The sequence below is a fragment of the Cucumis melo genome, chromosome 1 (genome assembly GCF_025177605.1).
Source record: "Cucumis melo cultivar AY chromosome 1, USDA_Cmelo_AY_1.0, whole genome shotgun sequence".
In the NCBI taxonomy this organism is placed as follows: Eukaryota; Viridiplantae; Streptophyta; class Magnoliopsida; order Cucurbitales; family Cucurbitaceae; genus Cucumis; species Cucumis melo.
The window spans coordinates 18,302,279-18,318,902 of record NC_066857.1 but is presented as its reverse complement, the minus strand read 5'-3'; the positions used below and the strand labels follow the sequence as shown (position 1 = coordinate 18,318,902).

At 39.5% G+C, this 16,624-nt stretch overlaps 1 protein-coding gene across 1 annotated transcript; it reads right to left on the bottom strand.

The window, feature by feature from the left end:
- Positions 1-7,535: 7,535 nt before the first annotated feature.
- Positions 7,536-11,329, bottom strand: LOC127148472 (uncharacterized). The gene is made up of 7 exons (XM_051082196.1): positions 11,081-11,329; positions 10,582-10,675; positions 10,120-10,310; positions 9,484-9,588; positions 8,655-8,759; positions 8,309-8,504; positions 7,536-7,645 (listed from the first exon to the last, which is right to left on the bottom strand). Exons 1-7 carry the CDS (start codon positions 11,327-11,329, stop codon positions 7,536-7,538), a joined length of 1,050 nt encoding a protein of 349 aa, XP_050938153.1.
- Between the last annotated feature and the right edge of the window lie 5,295 nt (positions 11,330-16,624).

Sequence of the window (16,624 nt, the reverse complement as noted above, 5' to 3'; positions counted from 1 at the left end):
TCCTGCGGGGCTTCGGCTTGGGTCCCCAACAAAGGCCTTTTGAGTAGCCTGGTCTTCTACCCAACACCTGATCGCATATCTCATCCTCAGAGATTGGCTGACTACCCTTTGGGGTAGACTAAAATTGGTGTTCCAGCATTTGATTCTGCAACAAATTTAAAAACTATGTTAGGTAACGCGCAAAAATATATAATGAAAGAGGATAATTAATAAGGGCATAACTTACATGTGCATCCTTTGCGGCCTGCGACACAAACGTCCTAGCTCGAACGTGTGTTTCCTGGAACAACTCCACACTATCGATCAACTCCTCTTTTCTCTCAGCGAGCTCGTACTATCGTTGTAGAAACGGCTTGGACCCTCTACTATGATTGTAAGGCTGCTTCTGTCTAGCAGCCTTGTTCGTCCGTGATTGCTCCTGCATGAAAAACAATTATGTTGTTTATTTCTTATACATATTAAAACTTGTTATCATAATTAATCATGAAAAATACCTGGAATGCACGGCCCATATAGTGGTCGTAGTGGAAGTGTCAATCCTCATGACGTCCAACCAATGCGTTTGGTGGGTTGGCACGAGCCTCCTCTTGGTCGCTGTACTTTTTGAAATGTCTGGGACAGTCGGCCCGGAACTCTTTAAAGGTCGTGAGCATATGATGCCCAACAAACCTATTCATTGCTTGATCATTGAAATCAAGTACAAACAATCGCTACACATTACAAACATAACACATTAGATTGGTTAAACTTAGATATGTTTGAAATGAAATCATAAATGTGTAGTGCACTTAATTACCTGGAGGTCGCCCTTGACTACCTCAATGTATTCTCTCCCAACGTCTGTCTACTTAAGGCAGCAGACAGGAAATGTCTTTCGCATGCACACGCCTATCGCCTGGCTGAAGCGAACGACATGTGGAGAAATAGGCTTCTCCGCTCCAGAGGCGATTGTCATCGAAATGCGTGCATTTATTGCAACGTGGTGCTTTAAGTCCAAGAGTCGAGACTTTGCACGTCTCCTATGAGTCGGAGTCATAGGTTGTTGAGAAGAAGACCCTACTTAATAAATCGATAATAACATATAATGTTAGAAAAAAGAACATGAAATAACCGTAAGTTAAAATGAAGAAAATTCTTAACTCACTCGTATTGTTACCCACAGACGACGACCCTTCCGCGATGTTATCTAAATCGTCCTCAAACTCGAGGAACATAGCGTCCGTCTCCATAAAATTATTTCCTTGATTTAACGGGGAGGATTCCCCTGAGGAGAAAGAAGGAGACCGCGGAGTGGGGTTAGTTATCACGGATAGTCTTAACGAATGCCAATAGGCTTGAGGCGCCTAAACCTTTCGTGGTCCGACCCGAATGCACCCAGCCCACGAAAGAAAGAAGGCCTTGGAATCAGGATGAAAGCAAGAGCTCAAACCGGAACTGCTGGAGCAAGGGCTCCTCCAATCCAATAGGTGCCCCAGAACGAACTGGCAAGATGGAAGTCCGTCCTCCGATCCTGGGTCCTATGCTCCTGGTCTCGCCCTTCGCCCTCTGACTTGTCCGGCTAAGGCTAATCGGTGGCTTCGCCCGGATATAACGATGACATAATGGTTGTGGACATAGAAAACAAACATTCAATAAGCAAATACGAATGCATAGCTAGAATAAAAATATATAAACTACATAAATATGTGGGTACGTGGTTTGTCACTATAATTCGTCCTTGCTTGCATGTGACAAGTGTTCATCCACATTGTCACTATTTTTCAGTAAACTAACTTCAAACTACAGAGGCTACCATAATTGCAAGATAGCCAACACAACCTAATTATTAACAACAAAATACTTCAAAATCTTTGCATCCTACAAACCCCTCCAAACTACAGAGGTTTCCATAATTGCAGGATAGCCAATACAACCAAATTATTAACAACAAAATACTTCAAGCTATTCTACTACCACCCCTTGAAACCATCCCAAACAGAAATAAATTCAAAACAAAAAAGGCTACCATAACTGCAGGATAGCCATCCCAAACATAAACAAATTCAAAATATAAAAGGCTACCATAACTGCAGGATAACCATCTCAAATCAACAACAAAAATATTCAACACAAACAGGCTACCATAACTGCAGCATAACTAAAACAAATCTTAAAACACATATTACATTTTCAATTTTCAATTTAACTATAACCACCCTCCCCCCCCCCCACCACAAAATTCAATTTTCAATTATAAACCCCCCCCCCCCCCCCCAAATTCAATTTTCAATTTAACTATAACCCCGTCCAATTCAATTTTCAATTTAAATATAAACCTCCTCTCTCAATTCAATTTTCAATTTAACTATAAACCCCTCTCCCTCCAATATAATTTTAAATTTAACTATGACGTTTCCCTCCAATTCAATTTTCAATTTAAATATGACCCCCCAATTCAATTTTAAATTTAACTATAACCCCCCTCCAATTCAATACAAAAATACATTTTACAAACAAAAAATCTATTTCAAAAGAAAATCTTAAAACAATTCTCTTAAAAAAAAACCCTAAAACATAAAGCTAAACAAAACAAACTTTATATTTAAACTTACCTAAGGTAGCAGACGGCGGCGGAACGGCGACGGACTGCAGCGAGCTACGGATGACGAAGGCTCTTCGTTTCTCTCTTCTCCTTTTCCCTTTCGTTTTAAGTTTTGTATAAAACAAAATTGAAACGTTTATAAAGGGGATTTCCCGACGCTGTCGTGCGTCGTCGGGAAATCCTCTATACGGCATCGGGAATAATGGTATTCTCGACGCTCATTAAAAGGGTTTTCTCGACGCCCTACGGTGTGTCGAGAAAACCCCTTATGCTCGACGTCGTTCCCAACGCACTCTGCATGGCGTCGGGAATAAGGTGTATTTTTAATTTAATTTGGCCTATTCTCGACGGTGGTTAGCCGACGCATGCTTCAGGCGTCGGGAATACCCTTATTCTGACGTTCTTTGTGTCGACGTCCTTTTTGGCGTCGGAAAATCTCCATTTTCTTGTAGTGATAAGAAAATTAGGTGGCAATAGATGTTCAAACGTGTTAAAACTAATACATACAAACATTTGTGGCCCATTCCCTACGACTTTTTGGAATGGACAACAATATTTTATTACGTTCATAAACGATTATTCAAGATATGGGTACCTATATTCAATCTATGAGAAGTCTTAATCTTTGGATGTTTTCAAGTCTTTTAAAGCTGAAGTTGAACTTCAACTTGGAAAGAAAATTAAGGTTGTCAAGTCCGATCGTGGTGGGGAATACTACGGTAGATATGATGGATCAGGTGAACAACGTCTAGGACCCTTTGTCAAATACCTAGAGGAATGTGGAATCGTCCCGTAATGCAGTATACAAGGGAAACCCAGCATGAACTGTGTAGCAGAAAGACGAAATAGAACACTTCAGGATATGGTAAGAAGTATGATTAGTCATTCTTCTTTACCAGAATCCCTCTGGGGTGAGACACTAAAGACTGCATCAATTCAAGGAGATGGATTCTGGTATGTAATTTATTCTTGACAATAGAATTTGGTATGTAACTTATTCCTGACAATTTGGCATGAATGATCTTAGGTTAATCTATTATATAGATTTAAAGTATTTTATTCTAACAACGACCTCATCTAATCAAACCTTAAATTACTTAAACGTCAAAATATAAAAAAATCACATGCATACATACAACTATACAACAACTTCAAACAACTTCTGCAAAATACCAACAATAAAAAATATTATAATATTAAAAAAATCAACTTGTATCAACAACTTGATACAAAATTTGTCCAACATCATTAACAAAATGAAAATAATAAACTTGTAATCAAAATTACTTAGACAACAACAACTATTCAAGTCTGAAACAGGTTCAAGTAACTCGTTCGAACTTGTCGTCATATATCTTGACGATTATATATTGTTTCTTTGTCCCTATTGATAAATGAATAAAACAAAATGTTATTATTATAATATAAATATAAAAACTAACAATATCACTTCAATTAAATTTGATAGCCAATTTAATTGAGAAAAGAAAGGTTAGACATAAATGCGATAGTAGAAAGTCTCAATTTACCTCTGAGGCACTTTCAACTCAAACTAAAAGAGAAAAAGAAGACATTGCCCTGTTATGTATCATAATAGTATATTATACTTATATAACATTATCAAGAAAATAGGAAAAATGAAGATAAAAGGATAGTAGCATAATACTATAATTCAATTATCTACTCTGCTCTCGAGTCCTTTGTGAGGACACTTTTTTAAAAAGTATAGGAAAAAATCCATAAAAAACTAAAAAACTAAAAAATTCAAGAATTCACTATTTAAATACAAAATTCTATTAAAAAAATATGGTGTGAAACCAAAGGAGTTGCTTGAATAAAAAGAATTGTAAGAATGCGATCAGTTGGCGGAGATCAAAGGAGAAAGTAAGTTCCAGTTGTAGATTATCACAACCTAAAATACATATTGTATCAACAATAAAAAAGAAGATTAGAAACTCTAATAAAAAATACTAAGAATCAAGATTACTATCATTACGAAACATAAATTGAATTAAGAAAATACAATTCAATAGAAAGTTGTAAACAAGAATTTGGTAAACCTATATGAAAGTATCAAGAACCTGGAGATGAAAATATTTTGGTGTTGAGAGAAATTGAATGCATGAAAAGAGGTAGGAAGAGAGAAAATTAAATCTAGGAAGAGGATAAGGGGAGCCAAAATAGTAGGTGTAAAATAGGGTGTTGTAGTAAACTATAGGTCTAAAACCAAGGTGTGGAAAGTTAGCATTTATCATTTACCTATTTTGTTAAAATTGTTAAAATATATATATATATATATAATTAAAAAATTTGAAGAGAACCGCTCTTTTTAAACTAAAATGGTAAATATCTTTTATGTAGAAAAAATGGTAATTAAGATTTTACTTTAATAATATAATATCAGTTTTTTTACTAGAAAAATAAAGTTACAAAGTATACTTAACACATAAAAGAAATTGTTACAACTAATGAATGGTATATATAATATAACATTTTTTTAAAATGTTATATTACTAAATAAAGGTATTTTTATTTATTTATTGTAACATTTTTAAACGTTATAAGTACTTGTTGCAATCGACTCTTGTAACGACCCAACTCTTCATACTAAGTCGAAGCCATTACTGATTTAAAAGATAAATAAGATTTGAAAAATTAAGATAAAAAAATAAAACAAAACCTCAAAATTTTCATTTAAAAGCATAAACTAAGTGATTAGAGATAAGTATAAAGATTAAAATCCTAACTCGGGCCGTATCTAATGTTAAAGAAATAAAATAGGAATAAAAAATTAAAATAAATAAAAAAATTTGAATACTGAAAGCCGACATGACATAAAGCGAAAGCAAAAGATCCCTATGGCTCGTCACGGTCACTTCTGGACTCTCGCCAGCTTGCTTTTGCTCTTACCTCTGCCCCTGCCTGAAAAATATAAATAGAAAGAGTGAGTATAAAGATATACTCAGTAAGGGACCCACTACTAGTCCTGCTAGGTGCCTGTCAACTTTCTATTAGAGTCTTGAAAATGGTATCCAAGAACTGGCACGTTCCCAAACACGTGTAACATGTGATCCCAAAGGAACGTAACTGGTCTTCGGTGATCCCAAAGGAACACCTCGGACAAACTGGTCTATAGTGTACCCGGAGGAAACACTAAGACAATCCGGTTGCGAGCAAACCCGTTGAATCACTCGAATCATGTCTATGTCAATGCCAGACTGGCAATCCCGTCGAACTACGCAGTCCTAAAAAGGTGGTGATCCCGAAGGACACCCATGCAGGTACGATTCTAATAAGATAAGCTAACATACACCCTAACCATAACATGCACATAACATATCATCATCACGTCATCAAGTCATATCATATCATCATGTCATATCATATCATCACTAATTGCCATTCCCTTAAGTTATCTAGTTGTCAATATGCACAACTAAAACTATATGCGATCTCTTAATTCCAGTCGTAGGTCTAGTAGTAGAATCTCTTACCTGGAGATTTGCTCAATCAAATTCTAAAACGACCAATTTACATAACTTAACCATCAAACGACCAGGGACCCAAGAATTCAGTTGAAATAACTTACCTGAGGTCGAGGTTGCAATAAATTAGCCCTTAACTGGAGAAATCCCACACTCCAAAATATTGGGTCCAACTGTCCTTTAAGAGAAATAATTTAATTTAATCTAAATCAAATTATTTAGGTCCAAAAATTAAATCTTTGTTGGATATGTCAAAAACCCAATCAACTTACCAAAAATAGGTGGGAAAAGAATCAAAAATAGGCTTGGCACCACAAAATGGTTGGCGGCTCGACTGGGAGTAAAGAGTTCGACTCGGGCAGACGCATACGGCTCAGGGCAATGCGCATGGCTCGCGCGCTTGCTCGACTTGGGGGACAGCTCGGCTTCCTCGTGTGTGGCTTGCAGGGACGCGCGTGCGGTTGACAGCTGGCGGCTCAGCTTCACGCAGCTTATGGAGGTGCACGGACGACCGGAGGCGCAAAACAGCTAGAGGCAGTACGGCTTGGATTTCTGAGTTTTTCCGTGGGTAAGTCGCAGCAAATGAACGGCGGTGGATGGGCAGCTACCGACGGTTGACGGCTCAGCGACTGAAATGCTGGCGAAGGAGAGACAGAGACGGACAGTGAAAAGTGGACGACGAATGGCGAATAGGCGCGACTGAAGTCGACGACTGTCGACTTGCTTAGGGACGGAACGGTGCAGACGACGACGAAATCAGCTCGGAGCTGCGAATGGAGGATGGTGTGGGGAAGGATGCGGCGGCCGACAGCGGCGGTGGAGTGGCAGCGGCGTTTAGGGTTTCTCTAAAAAAATTAGGGTTTCCTTTGTGCACGAGAACCAGTGCCTATTTAAACACAATTAATTAACCAATATTATTTTCTTTTTCCTTTTCCTTATATTATTTCAAAACAAACAAATCTTCTCTCTCCTTATTTAAATCTCACCAAATCTCCCTTTTATCTTCTTTTTATCTTTTCCCAAATAAAACACAATTATCTTTTACCAAATAATAATTATATTTTTCATTATATAATTATTATTTTAAATTTCATTATGTCTCTCCAAAATCTTCTCCAACACAGCTGAGCAACTTTCCACAAACACAACAATTGGATATTTTCCAATAAGATCCAATCTTCAAAAAATCAAATTAAAGCAACAAAGTAACACCCAAAATTACAACGATTTAAACTTAAGATAATTCAAGTAAATTACCTTAAATTTTGGGGCGTTACAATCTTCTCTCCTTTGAGGAACTTTCATCCTCGAAAGTTCTATTCCTCAAACAGCTCGGGGTACTGAGCTCTCATGTCGTCTTCTCTATCCCAAGTGGCCTTTTCCACTCCGTGGTTTCGCCAAAGAACTTTGATCGGTGCAATTCCTCGATTACGGAGTATCTTGACCTCCTTTACCAACATTTCAACAGGCTACTCCTTGTAACTCAAGTTCTCATTAATTTGCAATGGCTCGAAGTCAACTACATGCATCGGGTTTGCGACATACTTCCTCAACATGGAGACATGGAATACATCATGCACTGCAGAAAATGATGGGGGCAGCGTCAAACGATAGGCTACAGGGCCAATCCTCTCCAGTATCTCAAATGGTCTTACAAAACGTGGACTTAGCTTCCCCTTCTTCTCGAACCTCAGAACACCCTTCAAAGGTGCTACCTTTAGAAAAACCATGTCTCCCACATCAAACTCGAGATCCTTATGCCGTACATCAGCATAACTCTTCTGTCTGCACTGTGCTATCAACATACAAACTCTAATCTTCTGTATGGCTGTATTCGTGGTTTGCACTAACTTAGGGCCTAGCAGTCTCTACTCACCGACCTGTCCCCAACAAACAGGAGATCTACAACACCTACCATACAGAGCTTCAAACGGCGTCATGCCAATGGTGGCCTGATAAATGTTATTATAGGCGAACTCCATCAAATGTAAATGGGAGTCCCAACTCCCTGAAAACTCTAGCACACACGCTCGTAGCATATCCTCCAAAATCTGGTTCAACCTCTCTGTTTGACCATCAGTCTGAGGATGAAAAGTTGTGCTGAAGTCTAACCTCGTGCTCAAAGCAAGCTGAAGTCCTTTCCAGAACATCGATGTAAAACGAGCATTTCTGTCAGAAACGATGGATACAGGTACTCCATGCAGTCTCACTATCTCGGTCATATATAACTGTCCTCACTTACTGGCAGTGTAAGTGGATTTTCCAGGAACAAAGTGAGCTGACTTCGTGAGTCTGTCAACAACATCCCAAATGATTGTATAGCCCTTTAGAGACCTAGGCAGTCTTGTAATGAAGTCTATCGAAACGCTCTCCAACTTCCACCCTAGTACACTCAAGGGTTGCAATGACCCGGCTGACTTCTGCCTTGGTGCCTTCACCTGCTGACATACCAAGCACCTACTAACAAAGTCTGCCACTTCTCTCTTCGTATCTCTCCACCAATAAACACGTTTCAGGTCCTGGTACATCTTCGTACTTCCAGGGTGCATAGTAAATGGAGAACTGTGAGCCTCAGTTAAAAGCTCTACCTTGACTGCACTGTCTTCTGGCACGCACAAACGCCTATCAAATGTAAGGCCATCATCAGAGGATATGGAGAAATCCTCACCTTGCCCTACCTCAACCAAACGACGCTTCTCAACCAGATAAGGATCATTCAGCTGAGCAACAATAATCCTCTACCTCAAGGTCGGCTGCACTGACAACTGAGCCAACGGTGAGGTAACTTCCTCTACTGAGACTGCAATCTCGGCTCTCTCAAAATCCCTGAGCAAAGGAGCTTGCTTGGTGATAAGTGCTGTTGAATGTGCAATCTTTCTACTAAGCGCATCAGCTACTACATTTGCCTTACTTAGGTGATACAAAATCTCGCAGTCATAATCCTTCACCAACTCAAGAAATCTTCTCTGTCTCATGTTCAACTCCTTCTGGTGAAGAAGTACATTAGGCTCTTATGGTTTGTGAAAATTTGTATCTTCTCACCGTACAGGTAGTGTCTCATATCTTCAGTACAAAAACAACTGCTGCCAACTCTAGGTCATGGGTAGGATAGTTATGTTCATGACTCTTCAACTGACAGAAGGCATAAGCAACTACCTTACCTTGCTGCATCAAAACACAACTCAGTCCTTTCTTTGAGGCATCAATGTAGATCACGAAACTTCCAGATCCATCTGGCACTGTAAGGACTGGTGCAGACACAAGCTTCTACTCAAGCTCCTGGAAGCTACTCTCACAAGCTGGGCTTCAAACAAAAGGAGTCCCCTTCCTGCTTAACTGAGTCAAGGGACTGGCTATACGAGAGAAGTCTTCCACGAACCTCCTATAGTAACATGCTAAACCCAAGAAACTACGAACCTTGCTAACTGTAGACGATCGAGGCCAACTGGTAATCGCTTCGATCTTTGCTGGGTCCACAGAAACTCCCTCACTGAAAACCACATGGCTGAGAAAAGTCACCTTCTTCAACCAGAACTCACACTTGGAGAACTTGGCATACAACTTATTAGCTCGAAAAGTCTCCAAAACCTGATACAAATGCTCCTCATGCTTAGCCTCAGTCTTGGAGTAAATTAAAATGTCGTCAATGAAAACTATAACAAACGTGTCTAAGAAATCCTTAAACACCCTGTTCATCAAGTCCATGAATACCGCAGGAGCATTAGTCAAACCAAAGGACATCACAAGGAAGTCGTAATGCCCGTATCTGGAACGGAAAGCGATCTTATGAATATCACTATCCCTTATCCTCAACTGGTGGTAGCCTGATCGTAGGTCGATCTTAGAAAAGACGGTGGCTCCTTGCAACTGATCGAACAAATCATCAATCCTGGGCAAGGGATAGCGGTTCTTGACTGTCACCTTGTTTAGCTCTCTGTAGTCAATGCAAAGGCGCATTGACCCATCCTTCCTCTTCACGAACAACACCAGTGCTCCCCAAGGTGACACACTGGGTCGAATGAAACCCTTGTTCAACAACTCCTGCAACTGCACCTTCCACTCCTTTAGCTCAGCTGGAGCCATTCTGTAAGGGACCCTCGAAATAGGAGCAGTGTCTGGCTCCAACTCGATGGCGAAGTCTATCTCTCTAGGAGGTAGAAGTCCTGGAAGCTCGTCAAGGAATACATCAGGGTACTCCCTTACCACGAGTTCGGAGGTCAAGGAAACTTCTTGTTCTCTGGTATCTAATACGCTTGTCAAGATGCTCTAGGTACCCTGGCTGAGTAGTTTACTAGCCTTCATAGCCGAGATGACCTTGGATATACATACGATTCCAGCCCCCTTAAATTTGAAAGTAGCCCTAGAGGGAGGGTTAAAAATGACTTCCTTACGGAAATAATCTATACTTGCATGGTTAGTAAACAACCAATCCATGCCCAAGGATTACGTCAAAATCCTACATGTCTAACACTAGTAGGATCACATCTAACATTTGGTTTTCTATCTCTATCTGACATGCCTTTATCTTTTCTTTAGACAACAAAACCTCCCTAGATGGAGTAGAAACAGACAAAACACCACTAAACGATTCTACCTCTAAACAAACATGCTGAACAAACACAGAAGATATGAAGGAATGGGATGACCCAACGTCAAACAGCACAACAGCATAATGCCCCAAGATCGGGAGCGTACCTATCACCACTATACCAGCTCGCTCAACGTCCTGACGAGTAGTGGTAAAAACTTTTCCCTGTTGGGAAGCGGGATGCTGGTACGAGGTAGTCTCAATGTGTTTTTTAGGACAAGCATCAGCGGTATGCCCTGGTTGCCTGCACCTGAAGCAAACTCCACTCCCGGCCAAGCAACGACCTCCATGAACTTTTCTACAGCTATGACAAATAGGTAGCTCTCTCAAGGTTCTCCCGGAAGCTGCAAGCTCCCGACGATGCTGCTGGAAGATACCTCCTGACCTCAGATTTCGTTGCGGTGTCAAGTCAGGCTACGACTCAACCTTCCTATTCTGACCAAGGGCTAACCCTCTGCCGGAAGCCTTGGACGAATCAGCTCTCTCGTGCAGACTCAAGTCTAGTGCCAGGCGTAAAGCATCATGGGTAGTTAGTCTGAGGGCTCGAACGATACTCTGGAGATCTAGTCTGAGACCTTTGATGAATTTCTCGGTAATGGCCTTCTCATCCTTCACAACATCAGGGACAAAACGGGATAGCATGTCAAACTCAACGTCATACTGCTCCACCGTCATGTCGCCTTGCTCCAAGTTTAGGAACTTTTGTTGCTTCGCATACTTCACGTTGGAAGAAAAGAACTTAGCATAGAAGCTCTCCTTAAACTGCTCCTAGGTTATCTTGCTGACATCTCCACCCAGCATCCTCTCAGCAGTCTCCCACCACACGGTGCCTCTATCCTCCAGGAAGAAAACTGCACACTGAACCTTCTGGTCATTAAGGCATTTCATGTACCTGAAGATCTTCTCTATAGAGGTCAACCACATTTGGGCCATGGTAGGGTTGTCCATGCATCCGTCAAACGTTTTAGGATTGTACTTCTTAAAGTCTCTCAGATGTTTGGCCTATGCCGACAGTTGATCCAGCGCAGTCTGAGCTTCCACTAGGGCTGGAGGATGAGCGGTCTGGGCTTGTTGGACAACATAAAAAGGTGCTAAAGCAGCCTGTAGCATGTCCTGGTATCGTTGCTCCATCGCGGCGAGATTCGCCTGGGTGACAACTGCGGTAGGGTTGGCTTCCTGCACAGTAGGTTGCTCCTCCGACTGGGTACGTCAAGCTCCTCTACCTCTCCTACCCCCCCTTCGACGTGCACCTCTACGCGGCGACATTTTTTCCTAAATTTCACCAGTAGAAACTTTTCACCACACTAATCATAACGATCATACTATCTATTTTTATTCAGGCAAGGTTATGATCATAACATTAGCAAAGTCTTAAACATACCTTGCGAGTGACGAAGGACCGTATAGCCATAAGGGTAAAAACAAAACAAAGACTTACATTGTAAGTCAGTCTGCAGAACCTAAAACATAGGCTCTGACCCAACTCCTCATACTAAGTCGAAGCCATTACTAATTTAAAAGATAAATAAAATTTGTAAAATTATGATAAAAAAATAAAACAAAACCTCAAAATTTTCATTTAAAAGCATAAACAAGGTGATTAGAGATAAGTATAAAGATTAAAATCCTAACTCGGGCCCTATCTAATGTTAAAGAAATAAAATAGGAATAAAAAGTTAAAATAAAAAAAATGTGAATACTGAAGGTCGACATGACATAAAGCGGAAGCAAAAGATCCCTATGCCTCGCCACGGTCACTTCTGGTCGCTCACCAGCTTGCCTTTGCTCTTACCTCTGTCCCTGCCTGAAAAATAGAAATAGAAAGAGTGAGTATAAAGATATACTCAGTAAGGGACCCACTACTTGTCCTGCTAGGTACCTGTTAACTTTCTATTAGAGTCCTGAAAATGGTACCCAAGAACTAACACGTTTCCGAACACGTGCAACATGTGATCCGGGAGGAATATAATTAGTCTTCGGTGATTCCAAAGGAACACATAGGACAAACTAGTCTGTAGTGTACCCAGAGGAAACACTAAGACAATCGGGCTGCGAGCGATCCCGTTGAATCACTCGAATCATGTCTATGTCAATGCTAGACTGGCGGTCCCGTCGGACTACACAGTCATAAAAAGGTGGTGATCCCGAAGGACACCCATGCAGGTACAACACTAATAGGATAAGCTAACATACACCCTAACCATAAAATGCACATAACATATCATCATCACGTCATCAAGTCATATCATATCATAATTAATTGCCATGCCGTTATGCAATCTAGTTGTTAATATGCACAAGTAAAAATATATGCGATCTCTTAATTCCACTCGTAGGCCTAGTAGTAGAATCTCTTACCTGGAGATTTGCTCAATCAAATTCTAACAGTAAAATCACGCTTTCCAAGCAGCGAAGTCCTAAATAGCTAGAAACCACCAATTTCCATAACTTAACCATCAAACGACCAAGGACCCAAGAATTCAGTTGAAATAACTTACCCGAGGTCGACGTTGCAATAAATTATCCCTTAATTGGAGAAATCTCACGCTCCAAAATACTTGGTCGAATAGTCCTTTAAGAGAAATAATTTAATTTAATCCAAATTAAATTATTTAGGTCAAAAAATTAAATCTCTGTTGGGTATGTAAAAAATCTAATCAACTTACCAAAAATAGGTGGGAAAAGAACCAAAAATAGGATTGGCGGCTCAAAATGGTTGGCGGCTTTGCTGGGAGTAGAGAGTTCGGCTCGGGCAGACGCACACGAGGAAACGGGCACGGCTCGCGCGCTTGCCTGGTAGAGGGGACGGCTCGGCTTCCTCGTGCGTAACTTGCAGGAACGCACGTGCGGCTGGCAGCTGGCAGCTCGGCTTCACGCGACTTATGGAGGTGCACGGACAGCCGGTGGCACGTAACAGTAGGAGGTGGCGTGGCTCGAGTTTCTGGATTTTTCCATGGGTAAGTCGCGACAGACGAACGGCGGCGGATGGCAGCTATCGAAGGTCGACGACTCAGTGACAGAGATGCTGGCGTAGACGGGACGGAGACGGACGACAAAAAATGGGCGGCGGTTGGCGAATCAGCGCGGCTGAAGACGACGGTTGTCGACTTACCTTGTGACAGCGAGCAACGGGACGGCGCAAACGACAACGAAATCGGCTCGGAAATGCGAATGGAGAATGGTGCGGGGAAGGATGCGGCGACCGACGGCAGCGATGGAGTGGCGACGACATTTAAGGTTTCTCTAAAAAGAAATTAGGGTTTCCTTTGTGCACGGGTCCCAATGCCTATTTAAACACAATTAATAAACCAATATTATTTTCTCTTTCCTTTTCCTTATTTTATGTCAAAACAAACAAATCTTCTCTCTCCTCATTTAAATCTCACTAAATCTCCCTTTTATCTTCTTTTTATCTTTTCCCAAATAAAACACAATTATCTTTTACCAAATAATAATTATATTTTCCATTATATAATTATTATTTTAAATTTCATTCTCTCTCTCCAAAAACTTCTCCAACACAACTAAGCAACTTTCCACAAACACAACAATTGGATATTTTCCAATAAGATCCAATCTTCAAAAAATCCAATTAAAGCAACAAATAACACCTAAAATTACAACGATTTAAACTTAAGATAATTAAAGTAAATTACCTTAAATTTTGGGGCGTTACAACTCTATTGCAACCGTTGTTAAAATTCTTGCAACTTAAAATGTCAAACTTCGAAGATATATTGAGATATCGCCAGCAAACTTGAACTTTTTTGAAAAAACAAAATTGACAATACACTAGGCTTAACATGAGGGATGGACAATTACCAAACTTTAAATATTTTCTTTATTTTTTTAATTATTATTATTATTATTATTGTTATTTATTTATTTCATTTTATATTCAATATGCAAAATTGGTTTATGTCATAATTGTTCTTCACCAAAGAATGTAAAAAAAATGAAGTGGTTCAAAATTTTCCAACTCCGTTAAGAAAAGGAAATTTCCACAAACAAAAACTTTTATGAAAAATGATATTAATAAAATAACAAAATATATATGGCAAAAAGGAGGTGAAACAATTAATATAAATATTAGTATTAATTTTATATTTTTCTTAATGGTTTTTGCCCATGAACGAAGGAAACGAACATCAAGGAAGAGTTTTTGAAAGGTAGGCCTATCAACGAAATTCATTCCTTTGTCCGTCAAAGGAAACCAAATTGTTTTTCGACGATTTCTTGATGGAGAATGCCCATCAAATAATATGATATTTTTTATATGTGTTGTCCATCAAACAATGCTTTTCTTGATGGTTTTTTACCGTCAAAGAAACCACAACCCAAGAACTAAAGTATTTTACCATTTTTGCATATGCGTCCATAAAATACGGAATCTTTTCTTGATGGTTAGGACCGTCAAGATGACCATTGCATTAAGAAAAATATTTCTTTTTATGGTCTATTGCCATGACCATCAAGAAATAAAAATGTGTGTGCATCAAGAAAAGCCAAATTTGTAGTAGAGTGAATTTCAACTTTTATGCAATAATTTTTCCGATGGTTATAGCAAAATTTCATTATGAATGCAACATTATCCAGAAAAGGGAAAATTAATGCATTACATGCCGAATTCAAGAAGTTTAATTTTAGAACATCAGTGTCGATTGAAATGTGGAGGTGTATCTTAATTTTATATATGGTTAGTGCATTGTGCGTTGGCTATACTTTTCGTTTCTATAATGGCTGTTACCAATTATGTTTTATACATTGTTGAGCATGATCATTCAACCTTGAGTTATTTTGAATTTGTAGATTGTTTTCTTGTTTGGTTGATGACCTATCTTGGTCCGTATATTCAGTACTTTTCTACAGTAGTGACTATTTAGTTGATGATTTTCAATGCTTCAACTTTGTTGCTTATTGTGAGAAATTGGTGTTGGGTGGTTTGAAAGAGAGTTCCTATATATAAGTGGTGTGTATGTCTCATTCTACAAAATTGTGCTAAACAAGCGCTTGAATCTTTTAGTAGTCTCATTTACCTTGTTAGTCGAAAGGTGTTGATATTAGACTACAATTCTTTTTGTAAAACAATCTTTTCATATTATATATATTGACCTTTCTTCACATATTCTCACTTCAATTGATGTCATTGACTTCATTTTCACATATTTTAGCTTTAAAATTAACAACATCATCAAATTCCCCCCACTCCTCAATTAGCTGAAAACCTACAAAGTAGCCAAATGGAAACACTACAAGAAATTTGGCTTTTAATGTTGGGTGGAAAAAATGAAAAATGGGCTTTAATGTCGGTTTTCAAAAGGCAAACGTTTAATGTCGGTTTTAAACCGACATTAAAGAAGGAGCTTTAATGTCGGCTTAAAACTGACATTAAACGTCTGCCTTTTGAAAGCCGACATTAAAGCCCATTTGTAATTTTTTTAATTTTTTAATTTGGTAAAAAATCAAGTTTTCCTCTCTCTTACTTTACTATTCTTTCCCACGCATCTTTTCCTTTCTCTCTAGTTTTTCAATTTCCTTTCCTTCTCTTCTCAATTGCAGATCTCATGCCCTCTCTTCTCCGAATTAAATAGATGCGGCCACACCAATCGTGTCCAGACCTCGTGACCACCGTCCTCTTGTACAGTCCTCACCACCATCGTGCTCAGTCTTTACCACCATCCACGAATCTCCAACTCTGAAGACTACGACTACCAAGACCTGTCTAACCAAGTCGCGCGACCACCATTGCACCATCCCAAATCGTCCCAGATCTGGCGTTTCTTTGGTGCTCTGTTGTGTTTCTTTCGCAGATCTAGCTCCATCTTTTTCTCTATCGACCTCTCAAAGTTCATAGATCGATAAATCTAGTGTAGATCTTCACATTGATTGTGATAGTACAAGAGAAAGGGATGTATATATACATTCAGATTGCCCATAGAGAATGCTTGTCAATGATTTTTCCCCCATTTA

What these genes read in the sequence shown, in the direction of transcription:
- LOC127148472 (XM_051082196.1), bottom strand. Translation starts at nt 11,329, where the DNA reads ATGACGGTGGAGCAGTATGACGTTGAGTTTGACATGCTATCCCGTTTT. An exon ending in CCCTTGGTCAGAATAGGAAG is followed by an intron (nt 10,676 to 11,080) that starts GTTGAGTCGTAG and finishes GTGTTTGTTCAG; the next exon opens with CATGTTTGTTTAGAGGTAGA. An exon ending in CAGAAGACAGTGCAGTCAAG is followed by an intron (nt 8,505 to 8,654) that starts GTAGAGCTTTTA and finishes GTATGTCAGCAG; the next exon opens with GTGAAGGCACCAAGGCAGAA.